The 15,174-nt window shown below is 36.1% G+C and overlaps 1 protein-coding gene across 2 annotated transcripts in view; it reads left to right on the top strand.

Moving 5' to 3' along the window:
* LOC148950527 (ras GTPase-activating-like protein IQGAP3) overlaps positions 1-15,174 on the top strand; it is a 171,841-nt gene that overhangs the window by 87,104 nt on the left and 69,563 nt on the right. For both annotated transcript variants that reach the window (XM_089092454.1, XM_089092455.1), the window contains exons 5-6: positions 3,625-3,835; positions 14,895-15,120. In XM_089092454.1, coding sequence (XP_088948580.1) covers positions 3,625-3,835; positions 14,895-15,120 — 437 coding nt within the window. The remainder of the gene's footprint in view (positions 1-3,624; positions 3,836-14,894; positions 15,121-15,174) is intronic.

Raw genomic sequence — 15,174 nt, 5'->3', positions numbered from 1 at the left:
AGTTAAACTGGGAATGCCTTTTAAATTTACATGGGAAAGGTTGCGTAAACATGCTAAAATTGGAAGATTTTCTGCTTTTCAAGCAAGTTTTGTTAATTGTTGGAATTGGATAAAATTTTAATGTGATAAAATGAGAAGCAATTTTATCTAACTGAAATACTTCTCCTCAATCTAAAATCTAACTAGGGTTACAAATGGTCATTCCTCGAAGTTAAAATAGGCATGCCTTTTAAATTTACATGGGAAAGGTTTCGTAAACATGCTAAAATTGGAAGATTTTCAGCTTTTCAAGCAAGTTTTGTTAATTGATGGAATTGGATAAAATTTTAATGTGATAAAATGAGAAGCAATTTTATCTAACTGAAATACTTCTCCTCAACCTTAAATCTAACTAGGGTTACAAATGGTCAAGTCCTCGAAGTTAAACTGGGAATGCCTTTTAAATTTACATGGGAAAGGTTGCGTAAACATGCTAAAATTGGAAGATTTTCTGCTTTTCAAGCAAGTTTTGTTAATTGTTGGAATTGGATAAAATTTTAATGTGACAAAATGAGAAGCAATTTTTTTCTAACTGAAATACTTCTCCTCAACCAAATCTAGCTAAGGTTACAAATGGTCAAGTCCTCGAAGTTAAACTGGGCATGCCCTTGAAATTTACATGGGAAAGGTTGCGTAAACATGCTAAAATTAGAAAATTTTCAGCTTTTCAAGCTAGTTTTGTTAATTGATGGAATTGGATAAAATTTTAATTTGACAAAATGAGAAGCAATTTTATCTAACTGAAATAAAATCTAACTAGGGTTACAAATGGTCAAGTCCTCGAAGTTAAACTGGGCATGCCTTTGAAATTTACATGGGAAAGGTTGCGTAAACATGCTAAATTTGGAAGATTTTCAGCATTTCAAGCAAGTTTTATTAATTGATGGAATTCGATAAAATTTTAATGTGACAAAATGAGAAGCAATTTTTTTCTAACTGAAATACTTCTCCTCAACCTTAAATCTAACTAGGGTTACAAATGGTCAAGTCCTCGAAGTTAAACTGGGAATGCCTTTTAAATTTACATGGGAAAGGTTGCGTAAACATGCTAAAATTGGAAGATTTTCTGCTTTTCAAGCAAGTTTTGTTAATTGTTGGAATTGGATAAAATTTTAATGTGACAAAATGAGAAGCAATTTTTTTCTAACTGAAATACTTCTCCTCAACCTTAAATCTAACTAAGGTTACAAATGGTCAAGTCCTCGAAGTTAAACTGGGCATGCCTTTGAAATTTACATGGGAAAGGTTGCGTAAACATGCTAAAATTGGAAGAATTTAAGCTTTTCAAACAAGTTTTGTTAATTGATGGAATTGGATAAAATTTTAATGTGACAAAATGAGAAGCAATTTTTTTCTAACTGAAATACTTCTCCTCAACCTAAATTCTAACTAAGGTTACAAGTGGTCAAGTCCTCGAAGCTAAATTGGGCATGCCTTTGAAATCTACATAGGAAAGGTTGCGTAAACATGCTAAAATTGGAAGATTTTCAGCTTTTCAAGCAAGTTTTGTTAATTGATGGAATTGGATAAAATTTTAATCTGACAAAATGAGAAGCAATTTTTTTCTAACTGAAATACTTCTCCTCAACCTTAAATCTAACTAGGGTTACAAATGGTCAAGTCCTCGAAGTTAAGCTGGGCATACCTTTGAAATTTACATGAGAAAGGTTTCAATAACAAGCTAAAATTGGAATATTTTCAGTTTTTCAAGCAAGTTTTGTTAATTGATGGAATTGGATAAAATTTTATTGTGACAAAATGAGAAGTAATTTTATCTAACTGAAATACATCTCCTCAACCTAAAATCTAACTAGGGTTACAAATGGTCAAGTCATTGAAGTTAAATTGGGCATGTCTTTGAAATTTACATAGGAAAGGGTGCGTAAACATGCTAAAGTTGGAAGATTTTCAGTTTTTCAAGCAAGTTTTGTTAATTGATGGAATTGGATAAAGTTTTAATGTGACAAAATGAGAAGCAATTTTTTTCTAACTGAGATACTTCTCCTCAACCTAAAATCTAACTAGGGTTACAAATGGTCATGCGCTCGAAGTTAAAACGGGCATGCTTTAAAAAAGAAAACTTTCATATTTTAGCATGTTTTCGCAAACTTTCCCAAGTAATTTTGATCGGCATGCCCAATTTAACTTCGAGGACATGCCCTTGAAAATTACATAGGAAAATTTTTGGAAACATGCTAAAATAGGAAAGTTTCCTTGTTTAAAGCAAGTTTAGATTATTGATGAAATGATGTTGATGTGAAATTGATGATCATTGAGGTTTAGTTTTAATCTGACAAAATGTGGAGTAATTTTATTTAACTGAAAATGCTTCTCCTCGATCCGAAATCTAACTATGGTCGTTTGATTAAAAACGAAAAAAAAATTAAAGTAATTAAGAAAACCAAGAGAACGAGGATGATTTTGAGGTAGTCGAAAAAAAACTGAGTGAAAAGAACCTCCGCCGAGCCACCAAAACTTTTTTTTTTTTTTTTTTTTTTTTTTTTTTTTTTTTAATGAAACGTCAGGCATAGCCAGTGTGGTCTTAAAACGTACTTATTAACCATGGTCACAAATGATGATACCCTCAAAGTTAATTGCATACCCGGATCTGCCCATCGGGGAAACTACAACATACAAAAGCACTGATTGTGAAGCATATTATTTCTGCATATGGAGCTTTGTGCCCGTGCCACAGTATAGTCATATCTATCAATCTATCGATAAAGAAAGCCAAATATCATGAATGATATGGTAATTTTCTTGATTTTGGCGTCACACTTGTATTTAAAAAGCAAAAAATTTAAATTGCAAGAAATTAGTTTAAAGAGTTTGCACCAACAGCAATTTTGTGTCCAACTGTTCTCTACTAATACTAAGTCTTCTTAACTTTTGTCAGATTCCTCTCCCATATAGAAAAAATCGCTGTTCTAAATTTCCACCTTTTCTAGTTTTAAAAAGTGCGCCTTAATTATTGACTCTGATTGGTCAGTCAAGAAATTTATGCTTGAAATTAGAACTATGTTCAACTCAATAAATTACGAACGGCGAACGTAATTGACACTGTAGTCGCGCGTAATTTTGATTTTATTGACAAGTGTGACTATAATGTGGCACGGGCATTAGTTTTTTCCAAGTAGAATTTAAATAGGTCACTGCGTGCTCAAATTGTTTTTGCTGTAGTGTTGCCGTTCTGGTGTTTGACGTGTTGCTGTTCTGGAAGCTACTCAGTATTCATGATAGGGTAGCTACAAAAAAAAAATTCTTCATTTACCTTAAGAAAAAAGTCTCCTACATGAAGTGGCATTAAGAACAAAGCAATTTGTATGCAATGAGTTGGTACTAAGTACCTGATTTTGTTACTTCATTAGAAGTGTATTTAGAAAAGTATCAGAAAAGAATAGAAACTATTAACCATTCATGCACGGTCTGATAATTTATTTAGGTGTATTTTATCGTCATATTTGTTGTGTCATATTATTTTATTTTTATCCATCTTTTTTTAAATTGTGACAGGGTGTCTAATATATTGTATCATTCATATTTACGTAATATACTCCGTAGTTTATTTCTCGTTCCTTTTTTTAGGATCGGCAAGGCACCCCAAATTCAAGACCTATATGGGAAAGTTCAATTCACTGACGAAGAAATTTCAGCCATGTCTGAAGAATTGAAGAAATATGGCCTGTCTATTCCGCAGTTTCAAAAAATTGGGGGTCTGCTTGCAAATGAATTGCCGGTAGATGAGGCTACCCTACACGCAGCCATACTCGCCGTAAATGAAGCATTAAATAGTGAAGTAAGTTTTTTTTTTTCTTCATACCCTTATTTGAATGATATGAGGGGCTGGGCTTGATCCTCTCAAGAAGTAAAACATATTAGAAATTGATAAGAGAGACAATTTTGGTGCTTTAGCATTGGTTTTGTCTGAATTAAAAATGACTGCAGCGTTACACAACAGAACTACAAAAACATTCTAGTTTCCTATACTCTTTACTAAGATGTGCCTGAAGTAGTGGCCAAGACTGGTGTGTGTCGACTGCACAAGGTAGCTGAAACATTGCCATTTTTTTAAGCTTCTCTTGCGTCGTTATGATTCAGCTCACTATTTTTCAGTTTTTTACGTAAAGGAGGTATTCTTAAGATCAACCCTAGTAAAGTTAATACCCCCCTCTTTTTAGCAATATAAAGGCTCGAAGTGTGTTCGATGTAAGGCATTTTATTTGATTTCTGTTAAGCATATCAGAAAACTTTGTTTACGGCAAGGCGTAAGGATATTTATAGCCACTGCTTCCCCCGGAAAAAGATGCAATTTTAGGCTGCAATAAAAAAAAAAAAAATCTGCGAAAAGCTTTTCAAATCAGCCTTGGGATGAAAATTTTACCCCTCTCTCTATGCACAAGTGCGAGTATGTATTATTTAACAGAAATATATTCATCATGGATACTAGTGCAAACTTTACACGTGCAAGTGTATTGTCGTATGAGTTGTTCTATTGACCCTCTCTTTCCTTTTGTTGCAAATTCAAAGTTTAATATAAGTTTGATAATAAGTCGAGTGTGTTTGTTCTTTTTGGATATTAACTCTAAACTTTTTTTTCTTTGTTGAGAAACATATTTATTTGATGTTAAATATCTCTATAAGTTGAAGAAGTAAACGTTCAAATGGGGATAAATCCATTTATTAAGACAGTGAGAACAGGTACAAAAGTCTAGATATTTCGATCACAGATACAGCGACCGTCATCAGTAGAAATACTAAAGTTTTAAAATTTAAACTTACATGTTTATGCAAAACAGAATAAATAACTTTCATTTTGTTCGTATAAATATGTTAATTTCTATTTAAATACTTTAGTATTTCTACTGATGACGATTGCTGTATATATGATCGAAATATCAAGACTTTTGTACCTGTTTTCACTGTCTAAATAAATGGATTTATCCCCATTTGAACGTTTATTTGTTCGTCATAGAAAGGCAGTGTGATCTGAGAAAAAGATACTTAGTTTAAGGTGTTACGTCGAAAATACTCTGTAAGTTGAATATAATGTCACTTTGGTCACCTAAACAGCACTAGAACTTTTAATTTCCGTTCAAGTGAACCCTCTCCCGGTCTTCTAGGTCCATTGGTTCGATTCGATCACCCGCTGGGAAAAAAACAAGTAAACATCCATGAACAAAAACAAGTATCCATGATCGTTCTTCTGCGAAAAAAAAAAAAAAATACAAAGTTCCACATTTTTATAGATAGGATCTTGAAAACTCTTTAATTGGGGTTCTCTGATATGCTGAATTTTACGGTGTAATTTTCATTAATATAACTCGAATTTTCGGGGGTGTTTTCCCGTTTTTTGAAAATCAGGCAAATTTTTTCAGGTTCGCCGCTTTTGAAGGGTAACATTAAACTCAACGAATTTGATATGCTTGGAATCATAGGCAGCGCGCTTGCGCTACCTTAGTTAAGAAAGATGTGGGCACAATGTTTTTTTTTTTTTTTTTTTCTTCAGCCAGGCACTTCGTATTGAAGGAGTTGTCGTAGAAACTTCGAAAAGGGCTCATTCGATTGGAAATTGGAGTGGCTAGCGCCCTTTTTAATAGTCGAAAGTGATCATTCCCCCAAACACATCCAATCAAAATTTTGAGATAGCTATTTTGTTCAGCGTAGTTGATTTCCTGATAGAAAATATGTTTTTGAGGAGGACACTCCCCCACAACCCTCAGGCTCAACCACCTTAGAGATATTTTTTTTGGGAATGGGTATCCAATTAGTTTAATAAATTCTGTAATTGCAAAACGCATTAAAAGATTATCAGATAGTTCCACAGAAAACACAAATCAAAGGGAAAATTCAGTTTATCTTGGTCTCCCATATGTTAAAGGGGTTTCAGACCACATTTCAAAACATCTAAGAAAAAATAACATTTACACTTATTATAGACCCAGAAAAACTCCCGATAGGTGAAAACTCCGGTGTCTACAGAATTCCTTGTTCGTGTGGTCTTTGGTATATCGGAAGAACTGATCAGCGACTAACGGATAGATTAACTCAGCACTATAGTTTAATTAATATTATATTTAAAAAGCGAAAAAAACAGAAAATTTTGACTCTGCCCTTGCAGAGCACATTTTTGAAAAACCAGACCATACTATTTTGTTTAATCAAGCTAGCCTAATTTCGCATGACGAAGGTATTGTCCAGCACTACAGAGAAGCTGTTGAAATTTATAAATACGAGCTTTTAGGTTTAGCTTTGAACAGGGATTCTGGTGATTTAAGAATAAACGAGTCATATTTCGGTTTTCTCAAAAGAGAAGCCGATACTTTAGTAATCCCCGAAATAAACTTTGAACCACTTTCCCAGTCATATAATCAAACACGTGAACAACCCCTTAGGTCTCAAAGGGTGTCTGCAAGAAATGCATTAATTAAAATCCGAAGTCAAATGACATAGTTCTCCAACTTATTTAATTACTGGTTCGTTTTGTTTTTTGAGTGAATGAATTGTTTTCTTTTCTCTCTCAGTTGTTCGCTAGTATCCGTCGATGGCAGTTCATAATTTTTTGGATTTTGTGCAAATCGCGGATATTGGCGAATAACTCGCTTTTATGGTTGTTAGGTATTTGGTTTTAATTCTTTTAATTTTTGGCTTTTATTGAATTTTATTCATCTTTTAAGTTTTTGGTTTTTTTCTTTGGTTTTTTGGTTCACATTTTCACATTGACTTTCCGCGTTTGTTTTTGGATACACTATTTCGTTTCGTGCTGAAGAAGAGAGGCGTTTGTCCTCTCGAAATATTCGCGTTGTTGTGTTTTTTTCAGTACTTTCATTTGGCCTATAAAAACCCCATTTTTGTTCGTTTTTCTTTCTTCATGTTTTAAATTATGCCCTGAGGGCATAATTAGAGAGAGATTCGATAACTTGAAGCACCTCTTTACTATCAGTTGGAGAGAAAAACATGGATCTGAGATTCTTGCTGGGATTCTTGCTAGGGTGTACTGACTCGGAGGGGGAACAGGAGTTAGCATTTGGAATATTGGTGAAATAATTATTAAAACCATCCGGTGCTGAAATTGGGTCAATCTTGAATTCCTCTTTTTTGAAAGAATTTCATTTATTTTGAACCAAATTTTTTGCAAGTTCCCTTTGCAGTGAGATATTTTTGAATAACAATAACTTTTTTTTTTGCTTCACGGACGAGTTTGGTATATAAGTTTTTGTATCTTTTATAATTAGTTAGGTCAATAACGCAACTGGTTTTGCAAGCTAACTTATATAGGTCATTTTTACGGTATGAAGAGATTATCAGGCTATTGGACATCCAGGGGCGTATATGGGTAGTTTTTAGGTTTGATTCACGGACTGGAAAGCTTGAACTGAAAAGATCACTCAGTCCCTGTTTAAAACTATTTTTGGCTGAATTAACATCCAGAAAATGTAAAACAATGGACCAGTCAAAGGATTTCAAAAGATCCATGAACCGTTTCATATTCCCAGTATTATATATTCTATTAGACGTAGGGGTATTAGTTCTAGGGTGTTGAGTAGTTGGTAGGGAGGGTAGGGAGAGATAAATTGGAAAGTGTTCCGACAGGTCAGAGAATATTATTTTGGAGGACAGGTGGTTTCCCAGGGAAGTGGATACAAAAATGTTATCAATTACAGTAGCGGTAGACCTCATAGGATCAACTCCAGTAGGAAAAAGGATTATTGGAAGAAGACCACTTGAGGTAAATGTTTCAAAGAAGGTATCACAATCATTATTATTGCTAACATTTAGTAAATTACAATTGAAGTCCCCAAAAACTATTGTCTTCTTTTGTGGTAAATTAATAAAACTAGAATAGTCATCAAACAGATTACGAAACAAAGGTGTAGGAAATGAGGGTGGTCTATAAAACAACGAAAAAATAAAAGAATTGTCGTCAACACTTATGTCTACAATTACTGAATAAATGCATCTATTATTCATAGGTTGCGAGAATGAGGATTCACAGTTTATTAGCCTGGTGAATTTTAGACTTGACCGGACGCAAAGAGAAATACCACCAGAGGACTTGGTTAATTTTCTTTCAATATTAATGGCTTGAAAGCCAGGGAGGGAAAATTCATTAGTATCATCAATTTCTGAAAGCCACGTCTCCGTTATTCCAATTACGTCGAAAGGGCAGTAACCGTTAATTAAAATTAAATCTATAAAATTAGTCCACTTATCTCTTATGCTTCTGATGTTAAAGCAAATTATATGAAGTTTGGTCTCTTCCATTAGCTTAGGTTTTACATTTTCTACAAAATCAAAAGTGTCGAGATATTCACATGGCTTAAGGGGCTATCAGGGCTAGCTAAGGGGTTGTTGGGCAAATTATTTTGGTCATCGTAATAGTTAAAAACAACATTATTGCACAGTGATACTTTCGTGAGAAACGTAAAATCCTGCATAGTATACATTTAAATATCCATTGTGGTCAAAGTTTCAACATTTGCTTGATTTGAATATTGAGATTCTTCTTCAGCCGACGAATTATCATTGGTGGTAATTTTGGACTGGAATAGAAAGTTTGCCGTTTTTTTCTTAAATTTCTTGCCTTTGACTAGGGCAATGGCGCCGATTTGATTTGCAGTTGAATCAATAGGCTTAACTAGCTTCGATGTGGAATTTATGTCCTTTTTGATGGAAGATAGTTGAGCTATAGCTGTTTGCCAGATGTCATCACCCATGAGTTTAGTGATAGCTTTCTGCTTGAGAATATTTTTGGTGTCCTCAGGTTCATTACTAACCTCAATTAAGTAACTGACTGTGAGATAAGTTGCAAGCCTTTGTCATTCTTGGCTACTTTCAGATGAATCTTTTTGGGGACAGGATGTTGAAGTAAACCTAGGTAAGGGACATGGGTACTACCTAATACCTTGAGTATGAACATTGTTTGCCTCTTTGGGAAATGATACTGTATTTGCATCTACTACAACAACTGTTGCTTGGCATCTACTGGGTCGATGGGGTGTGGGTTGCCGAGAGATTCTTGCAGCTACAACTGGGTAGGGTAGGAATCATTTTATCCAATGTTCTAACGATTATGACTTGCTTTTGGTGAGCCGGGCAAGATTGTTTTTGGAGGGCTGTGTGTCCCTTACGGTTACAATTTCTGCAGAAAGGGTATTCACTCAGGGCATTCACTAATTGCGTGGCCTGTTTTCCCACACTTAAGGCAAGACGGATGGGACTGTTTGCAGTGTTTTTTGTTTTTTTTTTTGCTGTGGCCGTGAGCCCGACAAGTAGAGCATTGTAGGGGCTTAGGCTTATAAATCTTATAAAAAAGGGACATACCGTACAAGAATATTTCTCTGTTTAGCTCAACTCTGCAGGAAATGAGGATTGAACGGCTTGGGTGAAGGACTCCTTCTTTGTTTAAACTTAGCCTTATTGCAGTTGAAGGATTTATGAGAAGGCCTGAGAAGGCCTCCAATTATTAGAATAAGCCCTTTTCATTGGGTATTTTCACCAGCGCCATCTTTTTTCTCGAGTTGATTGGCGCGACATCTATAGTATCAATTCTTATAGCGCCATTTTTGATTTCTTATCGTTAAGAAGCGTACTGGGAACTAGCAGAAGTGGGGAAGGAACCTCCCGCAAGCGATGTATTGTACCCGTCGGTACTAAGTTACCCGTAAATTGCGGGGGACAATTGAGGGGGCCTTTGTATTTCCTCTGTTTATAGGTTCCTGTATTTAGCAATTATCTAGAGCTTAATTCGGATGGCAAGGAATATTGTGATGCTTGTTTACTTTCCTGCTCTAAACTACTTCTGGAATCGCATCGAAAAAGACTTTTTACCAAATAATGTGAAGGTACATATACCAGAATTTTTCACGCTCACCTAGGTATTTGAAGCAAAGAGGCAAATCTTCCAGTTTTGCCATCCTGGGGATATTCAGCCTAAAAGAGTGGATACAAATGCGTTTATTAATAGTGTCTCTGATATTATCGATACTATTGCTAAGTATGATGCTGATGATGTTGGTCTGTCACTCTTTGTTATCCGCCACCCTAGTGAAGTACCACTTGTTCCCGCTGATGTTTATTATGCGTTGAGTTACTGTTTAAACTTCTATTTGCCGAGTTATGCTCTTTATCCGTGTCTGTGAGAACTCTCCTGCCTCGAACAACCGGACGTTCTCTATTGTCAGTGCAAGAATGCGCTATCTCTTCAAAAACGTCCTACACAGATATTCTAAAAAACTCACCTATTGACCTCAAAGATCCTATTGACCGAAAAAAGATCCTTGATACCCTGGATGGTTATGATGGTATCGTAAGTGTGAGATCTTATCCTGTCAAGAAAAGGTGGGTAGTCCATACCCGAGATAAAGCCTCAGCCGTATCTCTTGCCGCCGCTGCAATTAGTCAGCTAAATGCATCCACTCATGTCCTTAATCAAAAAGTGCTTGGTATTCTGAGTAATATCCCTGTTGTTGTCCAAAAATCGGAGCTTTTTAATATGATTCCCGGCCTTGTTGATGCAACCCAAATTGGAAATTCCGGATCCTTTCGCCTTGAATTTCTAGACGATACTGCCTAAAACATAGCTATAAACGATGGTTTGTGTTTGGGGTGCGAGCTTTTTAAAATTAGACGTTTTCAGAGGTTACCTCCTAGATGCTACCGTTGTCAATCACCGAACCACATTGTCGGAAATTGCTCACTCCCATCGACTAATCAAAAGTGTTCACTGTGCGCTGCTGGACATTGTAACACACGTGATAATCCTTGCATTAAAAGCCCGAATTGTGACAACTGCGGGGGAAATCATGTTTCCTATAGTCTCAGATGCCCAGTGTTAAAAAAGCTCTGAATTTGGATAAAAAATAATTGCTAGTGGCAATAGATTTCGCTTTCTTTCATTTAATATTAACGGAAGCGAATACAAAGATTTTCTTATTGAAGAGCTTCTCGATTATGAAATAGGTTTCGTAGAGGAACATTGTCCCACTAAATCCAATACAGACAATCTCAAACGGTCATCACCCCCCATAGATTTGTAGGTGAAGCTAAAAAAAAACGCACGGTTGATCCTCTGGGGGCCCTGCAACCTTAGTTCGCCTCGCTAAGAAACCTGAGCTTATTTTTTCTGACCATACTTTACTGGCAATAAAATGCGGTAATATGGTCCTCATCAATGTCTATATGCCATGCAATCACAGGAACATTTCTTCCCTATCTGTCTTCGTGGGTTCTTGTAAGCGACTCAGGACACTGTTGCTAAGAGTGACCAATCAGGGATTAAATTGGATTGTGGCTGGTGATATTAATGTCAATCTTAATGTCCCAATATGAAAGAAGTGACCTGTTTTTTTATGCTTTAACTAGTGGCTATCAGTTAGTCAACTAAGATTAAGTTTACCAATACTCATTTCCGAAGCAGTTCTAAATCAAACCTTAACCATATTTTAGCTTCAAGGGGATCTATTTTTATTCCTCTTGTGATTTTTTTAGATGATAAAATTGACGATGACCACTTGCCTTTAACGTATGAAATTGAGTCCCCTGCTCTACTGGCTTTTAACCGTTTTTCTTCCATAATAAATGGTTTGATAAGCCAAATTAGAAATGAGTAAATTCTGAAGTTTATTTGTATGTTCTTTGCTCGTTATTATCAAGCCTGAAAGTGCCTTTTCACCTTTTACAAACCTCTGTAAGGTCACAGACAGCTAAGATTGATTTAAATTGTTACTATTACCAGATCATGCATTGTTTGAAGTCAGCTGCTTCAGTTTCAGTTCCTGTTTAACGTGTTAGATTTGACACCTGAAAACCGTTATGGAATGTGTGCCCAAAAGTGAAAAAAGCTAAACGCGCGAAGTTTCGGCTTCGCCTTTGGATTGCTTGTGATCGGCCCAAGTCTGGTGAAGTATTTAAAATTAAGCAAAATTCGAAACGTCAGTTTAGATCTTATTTGCGTCAAGCCCGCCTGAATGGTTTGGATGGCCCCTTGGATCGGAAGTCTTGGTCCAATGTAATTAATGGCAGCAAGTGTGTGCCTGCTACCGTTTCGATTATCAAAATCAGGGATTTTGTTGCTCATTTTACTCGTGTTTTATCTAAATTTAATCATTTCATCATGTCCATGCCTTCCCCTCCATTAGCTCAAGCCCTTCCCAGTGCTTTTCGGTAAGTCCATTTCTTATAAATATCAAATTGCGATGTGTGTTGGGAAATAAAGAGCGTCGAAAGTTCGAGTGCTCTGGCTAACGTTGTTCTGTGCTACCGTTACTTCACCATTTAGAGTACTTTATTGTTAACACACATTCAGCTCCTATTCCAGATGTGTTCTTTCGGGATAGTTTTCTTTCGGGAATCGTAACATCAGTTTTGAAAACGGGAAAGGACGCAGATCAGTGTTCCAGTTATCGACCAATTACAGTGTCCTGTTTCATGAGCAAGCTGTTCGAGTATGTCGTATTGCCTGAAATTTTCACCAAATGTGATTTTTCTGATTACCAAGTTGGGTTCAGAGTTGGGTTTCGTTGCTGTCAAGTCCATCACATACTTGGTCAGTTGCTAGTCTCAGCAAAATGTATAATAGCCCAGTTTATTTTTGCTAAGTTGATGTTTTGAATACTTTTCACCGCGTTATATACTTGCAGGAACGCTACTACTTACTTAAACTATAAGTTAATTCATGCGAAGTAAAAGCTCTACAACACTGATATTTCGGTTCGCCAGGTCGGTTAAAATAGATGTAAAATATATCTGTATCCGTCCCAGTAAAGAAGGGAACCCGATCAGACGTTGTACAATCTCCATATATTTTCATAGCTGTGCTTTTGGACTGTTTACGAATGCAATCTCTTGCAGTATTTGTAGAAAATGCTTTTGTTAGTCATACTGCCTATACTAATGGTGTACTAATAGTTAGTCATGCTGGGTCATGCCTCATATAGAGCCTAAATATTCCGACTAATGCTTTGAGTACGATTGGGCTTTCTGTAAATACTTCAAAATGCGAGTTTCTGTGTTTTAATATTTCTAACCCTGCTCCTTCTTTACATGTGAGTACAATGCTACTCAAGTGTGTCCCAAAGTTGAAATGGCTTGGGATTACTTTTTCTGATACACTTTCGACTACATGCTCGGGTCTGGTTGCTAGTGCTCTGCAGTGTATTCGATTCTCATATGGTAAAATCTCGCCTAATAGAGGGAGTTACAGCCGCCGAGGCTTATGTAAACTTTACCATAATTTTTGTTCTCCTGTAATTCTTTTTCTTTCCGTTTTTCAGCCTCTAATGCGCAAAAAAGATCGTCTTCAGCTAAGGAGAGGCTATTTTAAATATTGTAAATTCCTGCTATATTTTCCAAGGTGGTACAGAAATCACAAGATTATTTATCATTTTGGACTTATCGACCCTCTAGTACTGCTTGACAACATCACTAAGGACCTGAGGACCAATACTCCAAGGAAGATATATGCCAGTGACCCCCTCACTTATTTTTTTCCAGACTAGTGATTTTATGAATACTTCATGTTATTTATGTTGTGTTTTCCTTATCATATCCTTGTTGATAATATTATTTTGTTTTTTCTTTTTTTACCCCTAATTTATTTTGTATTGTGGGTTACAAATAAACTTACTTACTTACTTACTTGTATCAACACCATAAAGCACATATTTGTGTAACTTTTCCACTTCTTTTTTTGTGGCTAAAATTTTCGAGCCATCAAGAATTATTTCTTTGGATTTTGACAGGACATGGTCTTCCGCCTGAGAAAACGTAAAGTAAATATCAATAGACTCGTCCTGCTTGAAAACAAGTTCAAAATTTACCTTGGCGATCAGAAAACAGCTTTCCTAATTTGCATTATTCGATCTTTTGAAAAGGGTTGGCCATTGATTTTCTTGATTGAGAAAATATAATAATTGGGGTAATCTGTACTACTAGTTTCTGGGACACTTGAAGGGAGGGGTTGCACTATCACTGGCGAACGAGTTTCATCCTTTTTCCTCTTTTTGCCAGGCGTCTCACCTCTTTCATTAGAGTTAGTTGTGGCTAATGCCTGAATTCCTGACAAGTGGCTAACTGTTTTGGACCGCGTAGTTGGGGGGGGGGGTGTTCTAGAAAGAGTTTTAGAAGTAGGTTGGAAGGGCGACTGGCCAAGGGTTTCAGTGGGACTATCCTTCTCGGGTGGTAGCCTTAGGGGCTGCTTTTTTCCGACATTTATTCTGACGAGACACTACAGATTCACGAACTGTTGATCAGTCTTAATTCAAGGTTACTTGACCAACAGTAAATATTCAGTTATGGAACTAAATTATTCACTATGATAAATACTAACTCACTTTTTATGAAGTGAACAATCCCTCACAATTGAATCCGCAAGTTAATTGCGCAATCTAAAACAGTACAGTATAAAGGATAATCCGATTAGGTTCATAAGTTAGCTCCTTTTAGTTCAGATACTAAACTCATACTGCTCTTATATTTTAGGCCGCCGAGAAAGAGATGAATTTTGCAATAATTTTTGAGCCATAGGTGACATCCGATGCAAATAAGTCTGAGGCAAGGGTAGTCTCCGGTGGCGATTATTTCTGAGAGGGGGATGGGAGAATTTTCAGCGAAGGGGTGATCTCCTACGGGGGGAAATATCCTACGGGGAGAATATTCTCGGGGGAGAATCACCGGAACCCTTTGTTTTATAAACAAATGAAAATACGATTTTTGTTTAGAATTCTCTCCCTTCTCTCCCAGTTTTTTAAGAAAAGATTTGACTATTTGGCTTTTTGATCTACAAACATGATGTTAAAGGTTGTTCTCCAGTATTTTGCCGTTTTTGTAGATAGAACTTTTATGTCTGTCTGTTTCAGGAAAAATCAGAGTCAGAAATCTTGGCTGTATTTCAAAACCCGTCGGCGCATTTACTCGACGTAAGACCATCCTTGATAGCAAATTATGTCACCACATTGCAACATGCCTTAGAGTTGAAGGAAGAAGGAAACCTCAATCGTAGCTTATCAGACAGCTATGCACCTGATATTTATGACAGCATGCTCACTCAGGCCGAAATCCAGGGTCACATCAAATCCGTAAATTGTAAGTTTGTATTTTTACTTTGCTTCTAAAATGATACTTCTGCATAAGTCTCTA

This window comes from Artemia sp. Qi Xiang Cuo, chromosome 7, assembly GCF_049724085.1.
Source record: "Artemia sp. Qi Xiang Cuo chromosome 7, ASM4972408v1, whole genome shotgun sequence".
Lineage (NCBI taxonomy): Eukaryota > Metazoa > Arthropoda > Branchiopoda > Anostraca > Artemiidae > Artemia > Artemia sp. Qi Xiang Cuo.
Note: the sequence above shows the minus strand (reverse complement) of the source record. Positions and strands in the feature narration are given on the sequence as shown.